At 34.8% G+C, this 19469-nt stretch overlaps 2 protein-coding genes across 2 annotated transcripts; both read left to right on the forward strand.

The window, feature by feature from the left end:
- The first annotated feature begins 5748 nt into the window (after positions 1-5748).
- On the forward strand, positions 5749-10901 carry LOC130675960 (claspin). The gene is made up of 4 exons (XM_057481893.1): positions 5749-5918; positions 5990-10017; positions 10088-10291; positions 10367-10901. The coding sequence occupies exons 1-4, from the start codon at positions 5885-5887 to the stop codon at positions 10457-10459; spliced, it is 4359 nt and encodes a 1452-aa protein (XP_057337876.1). The 5' UTR covers positions 5749-5884; the 3' UTR covers positions 10460-10901.
- A 4304-nt stretch (positions 10902-15205) lies between these two features.
- Positions 15206-17258, forward strand: LOC130675552 (insulinoma-associated protein 1-like). Its single transcript, XM_057481309.1, has one exon. It carries the CDS (start codon positions 15478-15480, stop codon positions 16924-16926), a length of 1449 nt encoding a protein of 482 aa, XP_057337292.1. The 5' UTR covers positions 15206-15477; the 3' UTR covers positions 16927-17258.
- The last annotated feature ends 2211 nt before the right edge of the window (positions 17259-19469 follow it).

The following is a 19469-nucleotide window of genomic DNA, read 5'->3' on the forward strand; positions in this document are numbered from 1 at the left end:
TTGATCGATTGATTATGGGTCAGGAAATCTTCAGAAGGGTCTACTAAAAAAAATTCTATGTGTTTCTTTCCTTAATATACAGTGGTCACCGAGAACTGAATTTTATAACACTTAAATTCGCGAAAAACAAGTTAAATAACGACTTTTATAGGGCTGTCACTCGGTGTCTATGGGGTAGATCGATTAATTATGGGTCAGGAAATCTTCAGTAGGGTCTACTATAAAAATTCTATAAGTTTCTTTTCTTAATCTCGAGTAGACACCGAGAACTTAAATTTTTTAACTCAAATTCTCGAAAAACAAGTTCAATAACGACTTTTATGGGGCTGATACTCGGTGTCTATGGGGTTAATCTATCGATTATGGGTCTGGGAATCTTCTGTATAGTGTCCTCGAAGATTCCCATGAGTTTCCTTCCTTAATCTCAGGTGGACACCGAGGATTGAATTTTCTAAAGTCGAAAATTCGACACTTTAATTAAAAAACCCCCTTCTATGGGGCTGTTACTCGGTGTCTATGGGGTTAATCTTTTAATTATGGGTCTGGGAATCTTCTGTATAGTGTCCTCGAAGATTCCCATGAGTTTCCTTCCTTAATCTCAGGTGTACATCGAGGATTGAATTTTCTAAAGTCGAAAATTCGACACTTTAATTAAAAAACCCCCTTCTATGGGGCTGTTACTCGGTGTCTATGGGGTTAATCTTTTAATTATGGGTCTGGGAATCTTCTGTATAGTGTCCTCGAAGATTCCCATGAGTTTCCTTCCTTAATCTCAGGTGGACACCGAGGATTGAATTTTCTAAAGTCGAAAATTCGACACTTTAATTAAAAAACCCCCTTCTATGGGGCTGTTACTCGGTGTCTATGGGGTTAATCTTTTAATTATGGGTCTGGGAATCTTCTGTATAGTGTCCTCGAAGATTCCCATGAGTTTCCTTCCTTAATCTCAGGTGGACACCGAGGATTGAATTTTCTAAAGTCGAAAATTCGACACTTTAATTAAAAAACCCCCTTCTATGGGGCTGTTACTCGGTGTCTATGGGGTTAATCTTTTAATTATGGGTCTGGGAATCTTCTGTATAGTGTCCTCGAAGATTCCCATGAGTTTCCTTCCTTAATCTCAGGTGTACATCGAGGATTGAATTTTCTAAAGTCGAAAATTCGACACTTTAATTAAAAAACCCCCTTCTATGGGGCTGTTACTCGGTGTCTATGGGGTTAATCTTTTAATTATGGGTCTGGGAATCTTCTGTATAGTGTCCTCGAAGATTCCCATGAGTTTCCTTCCTTAATCTCAGGTGGACACCGAGGATTGAATTTTCTAAAGTCGAAAATTCGACACTTTAATTAAAAAACCCCCTTCTATGGGGCTGTTACTCGATGTCTATGGGGTTAATCTTTTAATTATGGGTCTGGAAATCTTTTGTATAGTGTCCTAGAAGATTCCCATGAGTTTCCTTCCTTAATCTCAGGTGGACACCGAGGATTGAATTTTCTAAAGTCGAAAATTCGACACTTTAATTAAAAAACCCCCTTCTATGGGGCTGTTACTCGGTGTCTATGGGGTTAATCTTTTAATTATGGGTCTGGGAATCTTCTGTATAGTGTCCTAGAAGATTCCCATGAGTTTCCTTCCTTAATCTCAGGTGTACATCGAGGATTGAATTTTCTAAAGTCGAAAATTCGACAATTTAATTAAAAAACCCCCTTTTATAGGGCTGTTACTCGGTGTCTATGGGGTTAATCTTTTAATTATGGGTCTGGGAATCTTCTGTATAGTGTCCTCGAAGATTCCCATGAGTTTCCTTCCTTAATCTCAGGTGGACACCGAGGATTGAATTTTCTAAAGTCGAAAATTCGACACTTTAATTAAAAAACCCCCTTCTATGGGGCTGTTACTCGGTGTCTATGGGGTTAATCTTTTAATTATGGGTCTGGGAATCTTCTGTATAGTGTCCTAGAAGATTCCCATGAGTTTCCTTCCTTAATCTCAGGTGGACACCGAGGATTGAATTTTCTAAAGTCGAAAGATCGACACTTTAATTAAAAAACCCCCTTTTATAGGGCTGTTACTCGGTGTCTATGGGGTTAATCTTTTAATTATGGGTCTGGGAATCTTCTGTATAGTGTCCTCGAAGATTCCCATGAGTTTCCTTTCTTAATCTCAGGTGGACACCGAGGATTGAATTTTCTAAAGTCGAAAATTCGACACTTTAATTAAAAAACCCCCTTCTATGGGGCTGTTACTCGATGTCTATGGGGTTAATCTTTTAATTATGGGTCTGGAAATCTTTTGTATAGTGTCCTAGAAGATTCCCATGAGTTTCCTTCCTTAATCTCAGGTGGACACCGAGGATTGAATTTTCTAAAGTCGAAAATTCGACACTTTAATTAAAAAACCCCCTTCTATGGGGCTGTTACTCGATGTCTATGGGGTTAATCTTTTAATTATGGGTCTGGAAATCTTTTGTATAGTGTCCTAGAAGATTCCCATGAGTTTCCTTCCTTAATCTCAGGTGGACACCGAGGATTGAATTTTCTAAAGTCGAAAATTCGACACTTTAATTAAAAAACCCCCTTCTATGGGGCTGTTACTCGATGTCTATGGGGTTAATCTTTTAATTATGGGTCTGGAAATCTTTTGTATAGTGTCCTAGAAGATTCCCATGAGTTTCCTTCCTTAATCTCAGGTGGACACCGAGGATTGAATTTTCTAAAGTCGAAAATTCGACACTTTAATTAAAAAACCCCCTTCTATGGGGCTGTTACTCGGTGTCTATGGGGTTAATCTTTTAATTATGGGTCTGGGAATCTTCTGTATAGTGTCCTAGAAGATTCCCATGAGTTTCCTTCCTTAATCTCAGGTGTACATCGAGGATTGAATTTTCTAAAGTCGAAAATTCGACAATTTAATTAAAAAACCCCCTTTTATAGGGCTGTTACTCGGTGTCTATGGGGTTAATCTTTTAATTATGGGTCTGGGAATCTTCTGTATAGTGTCCTCAAAGATTCCCATGAGTTTCCTTCCTTAATCTCAGGTGTACACCGAGGATTGAAATTTCTAAAGTCGAAAATCCGTCAATTTAATTAAAAAACCCCCTTTTATAGGGCTGTTACTCGGTGTCTATGGGGTGGATCCATCGATTATGGGTCTGGAAATTTTCCATAGAGTCTCCTCTATGATATCTATGAGTTTCTTTTCTTAATCTTTAGTTGACACCGAGAATTGAATTTTTTTTTCGTCCCTGTATTTTTCTGTGCCTGTCGTTCGTCGCTAGAGTCTGTGGGATGCGTGCGCGCGAGAGAGAGGTTCGACCGCTACTTGTTGTTTTTTGCGCTATCTCCGAAAATATTCATTCTATCAAAAAAATGATAAGGACATTTTTTGTTGGTTTTTTAATTTTAAAACTTTTTTTTTAAATAAACTTCCCCGTCAAATCAGTCCTTCTTGATTTATATCGTTATAAACAATTAAATTGTTATTAACAATTAAACCTACCATCGGCGAGCAAAATAACCTAGTTTTTCGTGATCCTCGGAAAAAAATACGTAAATATCATTAATCAGAATCCGGGGACCTAAAAGTGCATACGGGCTTCCCTCTTCAGCCGAGGGACTAAATATTGTCGAATCGATATTTTTAAAGTTTATTAGCTTTTTCTTCATAAACAAAAATTAGTCAACATTTTTAAAAAAAGATCTTTTATCGATAGATTTTCTGGACGATTCACAAAATTTTGTATCGATTGATACCTATATAGAAAAAACGAATTTTTAAAAGTTAATTAACGTATTTGTTTATAAACAAAAATTACTCAACATTTTTAAAAATAGATCTTTTATCGATAGGTTTTCCGAACGATTTATAAAATTTAGAATCGATTGATACCTATATAGAAAAAACGAATTTTTAAAAGTTAATTAACTTATTTGTTTATAAACAAAAATTAGTTAACATTTATAAAGTCGATCATTTATCGATAGGTTTTTCGAACGATTTACAAAATTTGGAGTCGATTGATACCTATATATAAAAAAAAGAATTTTTAAAAGTTAATTAACTTATTTGTTTATAAACAAAAATTACTCAACATTTTTAAAAATAGATCTTTTATCGATAGGTTTTCCGAACGATTTACAAAATTTGGAGTCGATTGATACCTATATATAAAAAAAAGAATTTTTAAAAGTTAATTAACTTATTTGTTTATAAACAATAATTACTCAACATTTTTAAAAATAGATCTTTTATCGATAGGTTTTCCGAACGATTTATAAAATGTAGAATCGATTGATACCTATATAGAAAAAACGAATTTTTAAAAGTTAATTAACTTATTTGTTTATAAACAAAAATTAGTTAACATTTCAAAAATCGATAGGTTTTCCAGACGATTAATGAAATTTGAAATCGATTGATACCTACATTATCGAAACGATTTTTTAAATGTTCATTAACTTATTTGTTTATAGGAAAAGTTAGTTAACATTTCAAAAATTGATCTTTTAGCGATAGGTTTTCTGGACGATTCATAAAATTTGGAATCGTTTGATACCTATATTGTCGTAACGATTTTTTGAAAGTTCATAAACTTATTTGTTTATAAAAAATGTTAGTTAACATTTCAAAAATCGATCTTAAATCGATAGATTTTCTGGACGATTCACAAAATTTGGAATCGATTGATACCTATATTGTCGTAACGATTTTTTGAAAGTTAATTAAGACTTTAAAAAAAAAAATAAATTATAAATAAGAATGAAAAAACGAATTACTCCGAGTATCTGAGCGGCCGCTTGCTATTATTATTATATGCCTCACATTATTATTATTTCCCCCATATTTCGCCGACAACGGTTTGAGGGGAATGGCGCACGCGCACTGTCTCGGAGTTGAGTTCAAGTCCCCGTAGAGCTCATATTTTTTTAAACTTGTAAGCTAAATTTTTGCATAAAAAAAATTTAAAAAAAAAAATATTTTTTCTCACATCGATTCTATGGTGCTGGTCAAAGTTTTATATGCAAACAAAATATTTTTTTTCGAATTTTAACTATTTTTTAATGCATAAATTCGAAAAACTGAAAATAATTCCTATAAATTCAAAAAAATTTTTTTTAGCTTAGCTGATTTTTTTGCTTATAGTAGACAACAATAGCTGTAATTCAAAAAAAAAAAAAAGTAAATCGAATGATTTTTCGAGGAGTTACAGCTATTTGTTTATAAGCGTTCGAGCGGAACCGCGTTTTTCTGCATTAAAAAATTAATATCTCGCAAACTATTGGTCGTAGAGAAATCGGGTTGGGCTCATTTTGTTCGTTATTCAATTCTCTAAATTTCATACGCAGCATGTCTCGACTACTTTTGCGTAGTTTCTGAGATATTTTAATTTAAAGCTCAACGCTAAAACGCTATTTTTTAAACAAAAAAAAAGCAACACTTCCCACATACACACAAATGTTTAGAATATTTTTCTGAGTATTTTAAAAAAAAAAAATTCAAAATCGGACCATTTTGTCGAAAAGTTGCCAACAAACCCCTTTTTTTTTCCAGGCCGACTGGACTACGCGCGGCGCCGACCTATGTCCTTTTTATTCAAAAATTATTTTTTTCCCGCCACTTTCTATTGGCGCCAACGCCGCCGATATTCAAAAAAACCTGAACTCTATTTTATCAACGAGACAAAACGATGTCGCTAGTTGATGAAGAACATCTACAAGTTGACAAAAACTAGGTTAGACTCGTCAATTTTGGCGGGATTTCTCAGCTGACTCATAAATCATTTGTCGTGTGTTTGTTGTTAAATAAATAAAATATATTCGTCCATAAAATTATTATCACTTAGTAAAGTTTTTAATTTAAATTGTAAGTAAATTTTGTATAAATATGGAACCTGTTGAAAATTCTGACAGTCAGCAAGGTAAGAAAATAATAATTTCTTGTCATAAATTTATTTATTTAATTATTTTCAAGTCAATTTAATATTTTTAGACCCAGTAATGGACCTTCATAAATCCACTGTAAATACTGATGACCTGGTGACTGAAAATGGTGATGCTGGAGTAAATAATTCGAGTAGTTTAGTAAATAAAGTCGATTCAATTGATGAGACATCGCATTCAACAAGTGAATCCAGCGGAATTGACCCACCCGTAGACAGAGACAATAATATGGACGCAGAAAAAAAATCAGACTCCAGCGATGATGGTGATGATTACGACTATGATAAGATAGTAAAAAAAAGAACAGCTTTGAGGCTGAGAACTTTAATAGACAGTGATTCTGATGACGATTCCTCAAGTAAAAAAAATTATTCCGTGACTATTAGCTCCAGTACCAAAGGATTCAGTCCACTGAAGTCTACCGGTAAATCCCGACTGAGAATAAATAGCGATTCCAGTGAAGAATCTCCTGAAAAAAATAACAGCAATAGGGACAATGGCAATGACTCCAGTGATGATCTAGAAGCCATAAATAAATCCAAGCGATTGAATGATTTGGTTGACTCGGATTCTGACGAAGAAATTGTACATAAATCTGTCGGTCGCAGTAATCTGGGATTCGATAATGAAGAGGAGGAAAAGGAAGAGGAAGAGACTGGAGGCGCGAAGAAGTCTAAGAAGAAAGAGAAGAAGAGAACTGGGTCGAAGCGGTCTGCCAAAGATGAAGCGATGAGACAAATTCATAGCGAGACACAGAGATTGCTACGGGAAGCCCCGGTCTCGTTGCCTTATCACCGTCCCAAGCAGCGGACACTTGAAGAGTTTCTTAACAGGAAAAAAATAGCACCGGTTTTGCCGCAAGCCATGTCGACGTTCGCTAAAATGAAGATGTCTGCTGAAATTGTCAGTCGTGCGCTAGAGGAAAAGGAACGAGAAGCTGAATTATTTTACAAGTCTTCTGATTCTGAGGATGAAGTTGATACTGATGCTAGATCCGGTGCTGCTGACACTGGCCCTGGTGCTGATGCTGCTTCTGGTGCTGATGCCGGTCCTGGTACTGAAGTGTCAGCAGATTCTCAAGTTTCAAGTCAAGAAAAATCATCTGAAGATGATATAATTAAAGATGCAGTAAAGCAAGTAACTAGACAATTATTTAATGATGAATCCAGTGACTCTTTTGAATTAAAATCTCAATCTACTGATTCGGCAGACGTCAATCCAGAGACTGAAAAATTATCAAAAGACTCAAGCTGTGAAGTAGATGCCAATAATATTGCAGAGAAAGTTACTGACGATCTAGACAAGGAGGCTGGTTTGTCTGTAGAAAGAAATGAATTTTCTAGTCTAGAGTCAAACGACCCCGCTCTTTCGAATGCTGTACACACAATAAGCAACGCTATCAGCACAACTAGCACGGATTTAGAGTCAGATATTATTATTTCGTCAGGTGAAAATGATAAAACCCAAGCGGATAACAACAACTGCAATGATAATTTAGAACTGTCACAAACAAAGGATTTAAATTCAGCGCAATCCGATAAAAGTGACGGTAAAGAGCTTGATAAATGCGAGGATTTAACCGCGGGATTATTGACCACCGATGAAAACGTTAAACCAAATGGTGTACAATCAGTTTCGTTAAATCCTTCAAGCTCTGAATCATCTATCAGCAAGACATCAATTATTGACAATACTGATGATGAATTTAGCGGTGATGGCATGTCGCAGTCTGGGGAAAATCCTGATGTTGTTGGCTTACCGCCTCCTGTATTCGAGGACATGGAGACTGATAAAAATTCATTTGCGGTGACGAGTAACGTCAGCGCGGTGGACAAGAAAAAAACGCTGATGAGTTTCGCGGAGCTGAAGCCGAAAATTCGCGGTATCCCGGGCATGGTGATTGACTTCACTCAGCAAACGAAGCCGAATAAAGAAGCCGTTGATAGTTTGGTTGATAGATTCTTGTCCAAGCACTCTGCTAGCAAACATTCTGACGTCAAGGGTGAAGTTACGGTTCTACAGACGGAAGTCACGGCCACGGGGTTAAAAGTTACGAAGGATATTTTGTCTTACAAGCATACGACTGACAATGTTGATGATCCGGAGCTGAACAAACCGGGAGCGAAGTTGGTCCGGTTGAAGGAAGACTTGAAGAAGAAGATGGCGAGCAAGAGGAACGAGGAGTGGAAGCAGAAGGAACAGGAGTCTTTGGTAGATGAAGAGGAAGAAGAAGAAGAGGAGGAAGATGGAGAGAAAGATGCTGGGGAGAAAGAAGAATTGATGGACGTTGATGAGGAGGAAGAGGAAGAACTTGAAGAAGATGATGTTCCGATGAAAGACAAACGCAAAAGTTGTGATTTTGGTGATGATGAAGCTGAAGTCAGTGATGAGGATGACATTCGCTTGAGTGATGATGAAGAAGAAGAGGAAGAAGAAGAAGATGATGATGATAAAGAAGAAGATGAAGAGAATAAGAAAGATAATACTCAGGGACGTAAAAGATTTAGTAGAATTGTTGCAGCTGATGAAGATTCGAACTCTGATACAGAAAATTCTAAAGCTGAAAAGAATTTGATCGAACGGACTAGAACGGATGTTGATATTTTTGCTGATGATGAAGACATTGAATTGCCAGCAGGTCAAACAAATCCTAGTCCTGCTTACAAGAGTCCGCTGACTCCGTACTCGCGCGGCACGCCGTTCAGTGTCTTTGGTAATAAATCAACCCAGGGACTGTCTGAGTCTCCAGTGCGGTCGTTGCCAAGTCAACTTAGCTGGGATATTGACAGCACACCTGGGGGTATAAACGAATCGCCGGGAAAATTATTTGAGGTACAGAGTAAACCAGTGACTGATGACGAATTAATGAATCTGTGCTCGGGTAAATTTACTGATGCGAATAACAGCGCAGAGGCCGGTAATCCGCGATTGAGTGGTTTAATTGATTCCCGGACGACTGAAAAACCGATAACTGATTCACAGATTATTAATTTGTGCTCTGGTACATTTGCAACACCGGATTATGGATCCCAGAGTGTGATTAATAATATTGAAGAGTCGTCGCAGGACATGTGTTTGAGGTTCGATGAAAATTCACAGACTGGCGCCGAAGAAGGAGCGAAGAAAAAGCCCGAGGAAGTGGAAAAAGTTGATAAGACTGAGGAGGTAAATAAGACTGAGTCTGCGTGGAAGTCATTAAAAATAGTTTCCTCGTCGTCGGAAAATGAAGACCAGGATGAGGTTGATGGCGAGAATAAAAATAAGAAAAAAGTATTGAAGAAAAGGAAAATAAATAAATTAGTTTTGTCTGATGACGAAGATGAGGACGAGGATGACGATAATTTTAGTGATGAAGAACAAGACGCCGGGGATCAGAGTGAGGAGGAAAAATTTATTGATTACGATTCTGAAGAGAATGAGGTCGTCGTCGTACCGAAACGTGAGATAAAAAAAGTTGCGGCTAATTTCCTCGAAGCTGAAGCTGAACTCAGCGAGAGCGAGTGGGGATCCGAGGACGAGGATGAGAAAGATTTAGATAAATTGGAATTGGAGGAAGGTGACGCTGAGGATATCGACGAGGATCAAATGAGGGATCAGTTGGGTAAAATCCACGCCCGGCAGGTTCTTGATGACGATCAAAGAGACGTTAGGATGCTGCAGGAATTACTCTTCGAGGACGGCGATTTGCATACTGATGGTGCCGGCAGGGAGCGGCGTTTCAAGTGGAAAAATATTGATAAACTCGGCGACGATTTGTTGGGCGGACCGAGGAACGACGAAGACGACGATGATAATCCGGCCGATCCCACTGAGTTGGCCAACGAAATCGAGTGGCGTAAAATGAGACTAGAGAGGGAGAAATTTATGGAAGAAAAACTGAAATCCGCTGATGATTTGTTGGAAAATGAGCTGGGCATGGGCGGGCAGTTTTTCAAACTGGGTATGAAGGTTCTGAAGAAAAAAAAGGCCTGCATTGAGCAGCAGAGTGTGGAAATCGTTGCCCAAAAACCGATCATTCCTCGCGCTGTCACCGAGTTAATGGGAACGCCCGTTTCTGAAAAATCTAAACTTTTGCACGTGAGTAGAAAAAAATTAAATTTATTTAATAAAAAATTGCAACTTATTAATTGTCAATTTATTTTTTCAGAACGCTATGAAACGTGGATCGTTTTTAGCCCGCGGAGATGAAGCCTTAGCGCGACTGGCTCAAGTAATTAAACAATCAGACAGTTCTCTGAACTCTAACCACTCGAAACATTTTTTATTCACGCATTTAAGTCCTTCTGTTGACGACACCAAAGACGATGTAGCCGACGGAGACGAAGAAAATGCCAACACCGACGACAAAAAGGTACGAGGATTTATTCATTAATTTTTTTTTTTTAATTTAAAATTAATGAATAAAAATATTAAATTTATTTTCCAGGCGCGGAAACGCAAGTCCGCTGCCGGCGACACGCCGAAGTCTGCGAAGAAGGCCAAGCTAGAAAATCCTTACTCGAAAAAAAAGTTATTTTAAATATGTACATATAATTATAAGCCCACTGTTATTTTAGACAATAATTATTTATATAAAGATTGTAAATATTTTTTTAACGCTGAATATATGAAAAATACTAAGAATATTTTAGCATACTCTCCTGCGTGGGTTGGTTTTCACGATAAATTCATGATAATACAGATAGACGAGCTGAATAATTGATAAAACTGAATTTTCCTGGTACAAGTTATATATATATATCTAAGCGAAGACACATCACGCACATATATGTCGAACGACGTATGGAATGGAAGCGAGACAGGAGACAATAACATACATGCTGTGTGTGTTTAATGTAACTTTATCCAATAATGCACATCCTGGCCTAGGGCTGGAGCTCGTGTTCCCCTGGATTCGATCGGCAAATATATATATATATATATATATATTCACAAGAATATTCACCACCCGTTCACACCCAACGGTATTTGTTAATTCTCCATATCCGTATTTTTTAAAATTTACCACCGCATTATTTACTAATTTTATAAAAATATATGATGATAATAATAAATGATCCAAGTTATTTATTGAATATTTTAGATGCGGAATTTACGGACGTGAATTATCGATGCATTGCAGCAGATTCGGGTTAATATTTAATAGCGCGGAAGGTGTACGAGATGACAGAGAATCTAAATGATCTGCATAGCAGCTTTGATGGACTCAAGGTATAGTCATGAAATGGACTAGGTTTAGTTTAATAAGCCGATTAGAACATCACGGCATCGCGGTCTCCAAGGCTTAGCTTATGAGTATGATGTATCAAACGTCGTTCCCGAGGCAATCCTCGTGCACATCCTCTAGCTCCTCGACGTATAGCAGCCTTGTGTTGCAGTAAATCGGCCAGAGACACATTAAAATCGCATAAAATATGTATTGCTACCACCACTCGTCTGCTATCCTCTATCACGGCTACTTTTCCTGCCTCTGACTGCCTCTACCTCTACCTCTGGCTCTGCTTCTGCTTATACTTTCGCTGCTGCTTCAACTTCTACCTCCACGGTTCGAATATCCTACGAGGAGCTTATATATATGCCGTAAAAAGTTTTAAAGCTCTCAGCAACTTCCATACCTGCTTTATTCTCCTCTATGGCAGCTTCAACCGTAAAAAATATTTTCGCTGTTTAAGCTGCCGGTCACTAATTTTTAATTTTTTTTATTCGCGCGCTCATTACTTTGTAATTTATATATTAATTTTATTACTGTCTTTATATTTAAATATTGTTATTATTATTATTATTTAAGTCTAAGTCTTTCGGATGGAGAATTAACGGCCGACTAATGGATCGCAGAGTACGTAGAGATTTTACACTCGTCTATTATTCAGAGCGCAAGATCTTGGTTGAAAGATTTTCATATAGATATTTTAGTACACTCGTTGTTTTAGTTTTTATTTTTATTTCTGTTTATATTAAACTTTTTTTTTTTCATATTTATTTTTCATAGAGGATTTTATTTTTTATTCATAGTTTAAACGAAACGATTTGTTGCGCGGATTTAATTCCTGGCAGAGTGCATCGCCGCGGGCTAAATGCACTAATAATTCACTATACTATTGTTTAACTAAACATATAACATTCTATATATATATTAAACATTTATTTTACCAGGTGAATATACCTAGTTTACTATAATCGTTATTTACTAAAATCTACAGACTTTTTTTTTTCAAATTCCAATTTATTGGAGCATAAAAATACTTGATATTAATGAACGATAAATTTGTAGACAGTCTAGTGTCTTCCATCAAGAAGGTCTTCAAGAGCCTCTTGCCCAATTACACGGTGATTGTCGGGACTTCGTGACCACAAGTCTCTTGAGGATAAAAGATTAAATGTGCGAAAAAAAAAAAATTATTTTATTGTAAAAATACTCGACTATCCAACGCTCGAATTTTTTCATTTATTTCAATACTTTTTTTAACTTCCCGCTAAGAAAATTTCAAATTTTCAAAAAAGGGAAGTTATTGGTTTCGGTCCGATTTTCAAAAATCGAGTTTTCATCAGATGTTGACGTGTGTGAGTGTGTAAACTTTTTTTGTCCGACGATATCTTTGGAACGAATCAACCGATTTGAACGTCGGTGGCAATCGAAAGGACTCACCAAAACGTAGAATTGATTAGATTTTGGGGTAGATCGGGCATGTAATTTACGAGTTATTCACTGATAAAAAAATTAACTTGATTCAAGAGAAAAAATCTTGAACTAAGAATAGCATTTTGAAGAAAATGATTTTCTTGAGTTAAGAAAAAAACTTCTTGAGCCAAGAAATTATTCTTGGTTCAAGTAAATTTCTCTTGGTTCAAGAATTTTTTCTCTTGATTCAAGAAAATCATTTTCTTCAAAATGCTATTCTTAGTTCAAGATTTTCGCTCTTGAATCAAGTCAACTTTTTTATCAGTGTACGAAGAATAAAAATTGAAAATTTTTTTTGTTTTAAGTTATTTGCGTATAACTTATAGACTATTTCTCCGATTCACCTCAAAATGTAATCAGTTTTAAGTCTTCTTGAGCTCTTTCGATTGCCACCAAGAATTTTCAAATCGGTTCATTCGTTCCAAAGATATCGTCGGTCAAAATTTATAATTTTTCAGTGGTATGTTTTACCGGCCTACCGGAGCTCGAAGAGCTCAAAAATTTACGAGTAATAAAGTTTCCGAGCTCGAAAACAGCGGGAAGTTTTGGGGCTGGCCCGCAGGGTCAGGCGGTTTTCAGTTTTTTTTTATTATCTCTTTGCTTTGTTACTTTGTAAAAGATCAATAATAAAGCTCGTGTAAATCATTGTGAGCACAAAGAAATAAAATACATATATATATATATGTTTTTTTTTCGAAGAAGAGTTGCTTATAGATTCAAATTATGGGGTGCGACGCACGATAGAATTGTACTGCAAATTATCGCTGCACATATGATAGCGTTCGAGACATCAGACTATGTGCGGTATAAAAAATCATATATTTTACTTTGTTATATATATCCACATGTATTGCAGTATGTCTATTATATTGCCGTGATGATAATTGAATTGTTGTTAAAAGTGCTCGATGAAAAAAGTTATTTTTGTTTCGACTACAAAGTTGTAATGCGAACAAAAAACACTTTGTTGCACCCTAAGCGGTTTATATTTTTCCACATATGCCATTAAGTATTTCTATGATACTGTTGTTTTTTTTTATTTAATAAAAAAATCAGTTGTTAAAAATTACTGACAGTTTAACAGTAAAAATGAATGTCATAAATTTTATTTACATATTATTAAATATATATAAAATTAAAAGGAAGTATTTATAGATTTTAATCCTTATCAGCTGGTGTTGAATGAATTTCAAATTATTTTTTTTTATTCATGACTTTCAAGTGATAAATTGTGGAAAAAAAATAATTTTTGTATTTTTTTTTTTTACTGGAGTTGACAATATTTTTTTTTAGATGTAAGCTATCGTATCTATTTCGTAAAATATGAAAATATCAAATTTTATTTCGAAATATTATTTTTTAAATTTCAATGGATTTTTACAAGTTATATATTTAGTATATTTATTTATATTCATTCGACATCAATGAATAAATTTTTTAATTTTTTTTACTTATCATTCAAACTCAAAATTTAGTTGCGATGATTTTTAAAAAATCAGCGGTAATTTTTCATAAAAAAAAAAATTATGTCATTTTTTTGAGGGGTCGAGAAAAATATTTTTTATATTTCATAGCAGAATATACAAGAGCGCAATCGATTTATTCACCTCTAACAATACTCGTTGCTATATATTACAAGTATTGTTATATATTTATTTTATTATTCATAAACGTTCTGACCAACTACAGCCTCTTTAATTATCAATGTAAATTTTTACTGCTATATTATTATCGTAATTTAGTAAAAGCGATCGAAATGCGACTTCTTTCGTCGTTACACCCTTCCTATAAGTACCTTTAATTCAAATTACTAATGCGTGTGATAAGATTGTAACATAATATCTCTATTTAAATCATTAAATTAAATCATCAGATAATTTTGACCCCCAGTTTTATTGTAAAAAATTTCAGAGTAAACGCAGATTAAATTCGGAGCGGATAATTTTTCCCTGGGAGTCAGATTCACTCCAGTTTATTTCAGCAGTAAAACTTCAGATCGAAGTAGATGGGGAAAAAAAATCCAAATCTCTCCTCTGAAAAAAAACTCCCTATTTACTCCGTTTGCGGAGTAATTTTTTTTTTTAACCCTGGAACCAGAAGACGGAGTGAATTTGAATTTTAAAAAATCCATAATTACTCCGAATTTACTCCAGATTTTTTAAAGTTCATATAAAATAAAATCTCATGATGATAATTTTAGGATTTACAAATCTTTTGATGTCAATAAATATTATCGCGTGATAAAATTTAGAAAATATTTAGTTCTGAAAATATTTCATCTGCAGATGATGTAGGAGAAGTTTTAGTCGCAGTAGCAGTAGCAGGGTAAACTATCCCCCTGTTTCCAAGTGAAGGCCATGGAGCACCGCAATACCCCATCCGAGGTACATAAAATAGTTCAGTCATATATATAGGTATACGTATATATATGTTGCGATAAAACCGTTTGGTATGAATGTGTATATATATATGATGAAAAGCACGCGTCGGCGCGCTATTGAAGGAGGTGGTACGACCAATCGAAACCTGGTGACTAAAAAGATCGTAGGCGGAGCCTCGGACTATACGTAGGTCGTTCAAAGCGTCCTTCCGACAGACGGCGTTTGGCCACCGCCGAGAGGAAAATTATCACGGCTCCGTGCGATCTTAAATAAACAAACAAATAAGTTCGACTAAAACTATATCGAAGTTCTGTAATTGTGAACCGCGTCCCAGATGTAAACAAAAGCTTCGCGGACGCGGTGAACATTTCGATGTGATGTTAATTAACTCATCAGTGCCGTCTAATTAATTCAGAAAAATAACAAAAAAAAAACAATAGATAAAAATATATAAAAGGTGATTTGACATCCGTCATAATGTTGCACAGCGCATTGCCACGTTCATTTTTGCCGCCACCTGGACTGTGTTATCTCGGGGGATATTACGGAGAAGCAGTGCACCCATACAGCCCGGTCTCGCGATTTGCATCTCTGGAGAACGCTTATCTGTCAGACCATCATGCTCTGGCAGCTGTCGAGCCACCGAGACCAAGTCTACCTGCGAGTCCCAGTCCACTGGATCTGTCTTTGAAGCCACCGGCGCCTCCACAAACTCCAGCTACCGATGACAGTGAAACTATCGAAGTAGATGACATCGAAGATCGTCCTGATTATCCAGAGGACAGTGGGTATGATCGTGAAAAGAGATACCATCATGATTGGGACAGTAGATTTGGTATTGAAGAACAACGCAGTCCAGTGGCACGTGCTTACCATTTCTACGACGAATTGCGTGCACGGCCAAGTAGTCAAGATCCGGTGTACAGTGATATCTATCAGAGTCCAAGTTCAAGTCCCAGTCCCAGTCAGAAATTGCTCCTCACCTCACCCAGTACCTTGAGGTCAATGCAGAGTTACCAGCAGCAATTACTGCTGACTCCCCAGCATCATCTTCAGGGTGTCCATGCACCCATGACACCCCCCAGCACACCATCGCCACCCCAGTGTCCTCGTCGGCGGCCTCGTGAAGACGAAGACTCTCCTGGATCCATGACCAGCATCAACGTCACTCCGAAGTCATCATCTGTTGATAAAATAAGCCGCCCGAAGAAAAAACACGCGAGGAGACTAAAGTTTGATGAAGATACCAGCAGTCCAGTATCGGGCACAGTAATTCTTGGTCCTGACGAGGCCGTAGTCACAGGTGACATTGACCCGGCATTTAATGTCGTCGAAGTTACCGAAGAGGCACGTGCTGAGTTGGCTAAAATTGAAAATCGTCTTGGCCCGTATCAGTGTAAACTATGCCGTCATTTACACGAGGACGCGTTTCAGCTGGCGCAGCACAGGTGCTCGAGAATAGCACACGTCGAGTACCGGTGTCCTGAGTGCGACAAAAGGTTCTCTTGTCCAGCAAACTTGGCATCCCATCGCCGCTGGCACAAGCCGCGTCCACCTGCTGGAGATTCAGCGGCTGGTCAAGCTGCCTCTTCTTCTGCTGCTGTCTCTTCAGCTTCAGTGATCCAGGAAATTTGTTGCAACAAGTGTGACGCAAAATTTACACGACAAACTGCACTGCGCAAACATCTGGCTGCACAACATCCAGAAGCAAATAACAATATTTTGATTGTTAATAATAATATTAATGGTAGCAATATTAATAATAATAATAATAGTAATAATAATAATATTATTAGTAGTAGTAATAGCAATAGCAGCAGTAGTAGCAATGAAAATATTTGTATGGAAACTGGAAGCACCTTGGCGTCGAAATCACTGGCTGCGATGCAACTTGCCAGCGGGCCTCTTACCAATGAGATGCCATGACACCAGCAGTTTCCCGCGAGACCTCTACCCCGACGACCGAGTCTTTACTGGAGATTTGGGCTCGATCTCATGTGAATTAAACGCTTCTTCACCACAAGATTACGGCTTTCAATTTGCGTGAGTGCACAATCAAAATATTATCATCAACTTGGGCTTTACTATTTTTATTATTTTTTTTTTTTATTCTAGTCATGTATAGTTTATAAACTAGTCAGCTATAGTCAGTAGAGTCAGCATAAAGTATTTATTGAATTGAACTTTTTTTTTTTTAAGTACAAAAAATTTATGAAATCTAGTCGTGTATAAAGAATTTAATCGGATGCCAAACAAATATCTAGTCTGTAATAATTTTTTTAATTCTGGTCATTCCGTCTAATTTTTTTTTTTTTTTTTATTTGTAAATTTTTTATTTAATAATTAGTATTTTTTTTAATGATAATTTAAGTTCTTAGATTGTAATTAAAAAAATATTTATTGATAAATAAAAAATATAATTTTTATAATAAAATTACAGAGTAAAAGATAAATACGAATTTAAACGATTGTTGAATGAAATAAAATTATTTAAAAAATATTTAAGTATTTAAAAAATAAGTAGTGTAGATATTAATTATTAATTAGTAATTAAATAATTCTGTAATAATAATTGTCAGAGTTTTCTGGATCGTACAGCTAACGCATCAAAGATAATTAAGGAAGTATAATTAATTAATGTTATTGTGTAGAAAAAAAATAATTATCAATGTTTAAATAATTAAAAGTCATGTACTCAACATTTATAGAAGTCAAGAAAAAATTATCGTCAGTAGTTATTAGTTTTGATTACCGTCTAAAAATAATTCAGTGTGGAAATTATTATTTGCGATTTTTTTTATTGTTTATTTAATTATTTTTTTACATTCTATTCAATTAGAATGAACGAGTATTGTCTAGTCCAAAGACCCTAGAGTAAGTCATTAATTTAAGTTAATTAATTAATTATTAATTATAAAAATAAAATATCACACTGTAAAAAATTGGGATTTTTTAAAAATCGTTACTCAGATTTCCGGAGTAAAAAAAAATCACTTCGCATACGGAGTAAATATTCGTTTTTTCAACAGAGTAATTTCAGAGTGATCGGAATTTTATTGAAATTCGCATTCACTCTGGATTTAATTCGCGTTCATTCCGCGAATTTTTTACAGTGGGTCAATCGTCAGAAGTATTAAAAAAAAAATCTTTTAGTTATTAAGGTAAAAAAAAATCTATTGATAAAAGTATAAATTGTGACAGTATTTAATGATAAATATAATTAAGGAAATTAGTGATTAGTAAGGACAAGATTTTTGCCTTAACTTCGAACTAAATGGTTCAAATGTTTAATATTACGGCGAAAATATTGGTCTTATAAAAAAACTTTTTAAACAAAAGTTGTAGGAAATTTAATTTTCTAGAGAAAATATTTCTCATGATTTTTTTATACGACCAATATTTTCACCGTAATTTCGAAATTAAGATTTTCATAATTAACAAAAATTTAAATAATTCATTATTAATCTCAATTTTGGAATTACGGTGAAAATATTGATCGTATAAAAAAATCATAAGAGACATTTTCTCTAGAAAATAAAATTTCCTACAACTTTTATTTAAAAAATTTTTTTATACGGCCAATATTTTCACCGTAATTCCGAAATTGAGATTCATAATGAACTATTCAAATTTTTGTTAATTATGAAAATTTTAATGTTGAAATTACGGTGAAAATATTGGTCGTATAAAAAAATTATAAGAGATATTTTCTCTAGAAAATAAAATTTCCTACAACTTTTATTTGAAAAATTTTTTTATACTGCCAATATTTCCACCGTAATTCCAAAATTGAGATTCATAATGAATTATTGAAATTTTTGTTAATTATCAAAATTTTAATTTTGAAATTACGGTGAAAATATTGATCGTATAAAAAAATTATAAGAGACATTTTCTCTAGAAAATAAAATTTCCTACAACTTTTATTCTAAAAATTTTTTTATACAGCCAATATTTCCACTGTAATTCCAAAATTTGTAACCATTAATTATTAATTGTTATTTTAAAATAAAAGCAAAAATCTTGGTCCTAGTAATTAGTAAAAAAAAAATAAATTCCATTGTGGGAAATTGCAATGTTTAAAATGTAAGATAAAAAAAAATGAAAGTAACATTTGGCTGTAACACGCAAAATTAATTAATCCGAGAGTAATTTAAAAATAATCTATTTAACTCGTGGCATTAATATATTTAGCGTGATTAAAATAAATAAATAAAATAGTTATTAAATTGCGAGCTTACGTATTTTTTAATGCAGCTGCAGTTTGGTTGTATAATTGAAAGCTATATTTTTTGTCACTATATATTATTAAGTTGCGATTGTAAAATAAATTAATGCTTTATTTTATATAAATGTATATTTAACAATTGTATTTTTTATTACCATAAATTTATATTCATTTACAATTTCATGTACAAATATATTTAATTTAAACTGTATAAATGTACGATAAATAGTTTAAATATTTC

The sequence above is a fragment of the Microplitis mediator genome, chromosome 10 (genome assembly GCF_029852145.1).
Source record: "Microplitis mediator isolate UGA2020A chromosome 10, iyMicMedi2.1, whole genome shotgun sequence".
In the NCBI taxonomy this organism is placed as follows: domain Eukaryota; kingdom Metazoa; phylum Arthropoda; class Insecta; order Hymenoptera; family Braconidae; genus Microplitis; species Microplitis mediator.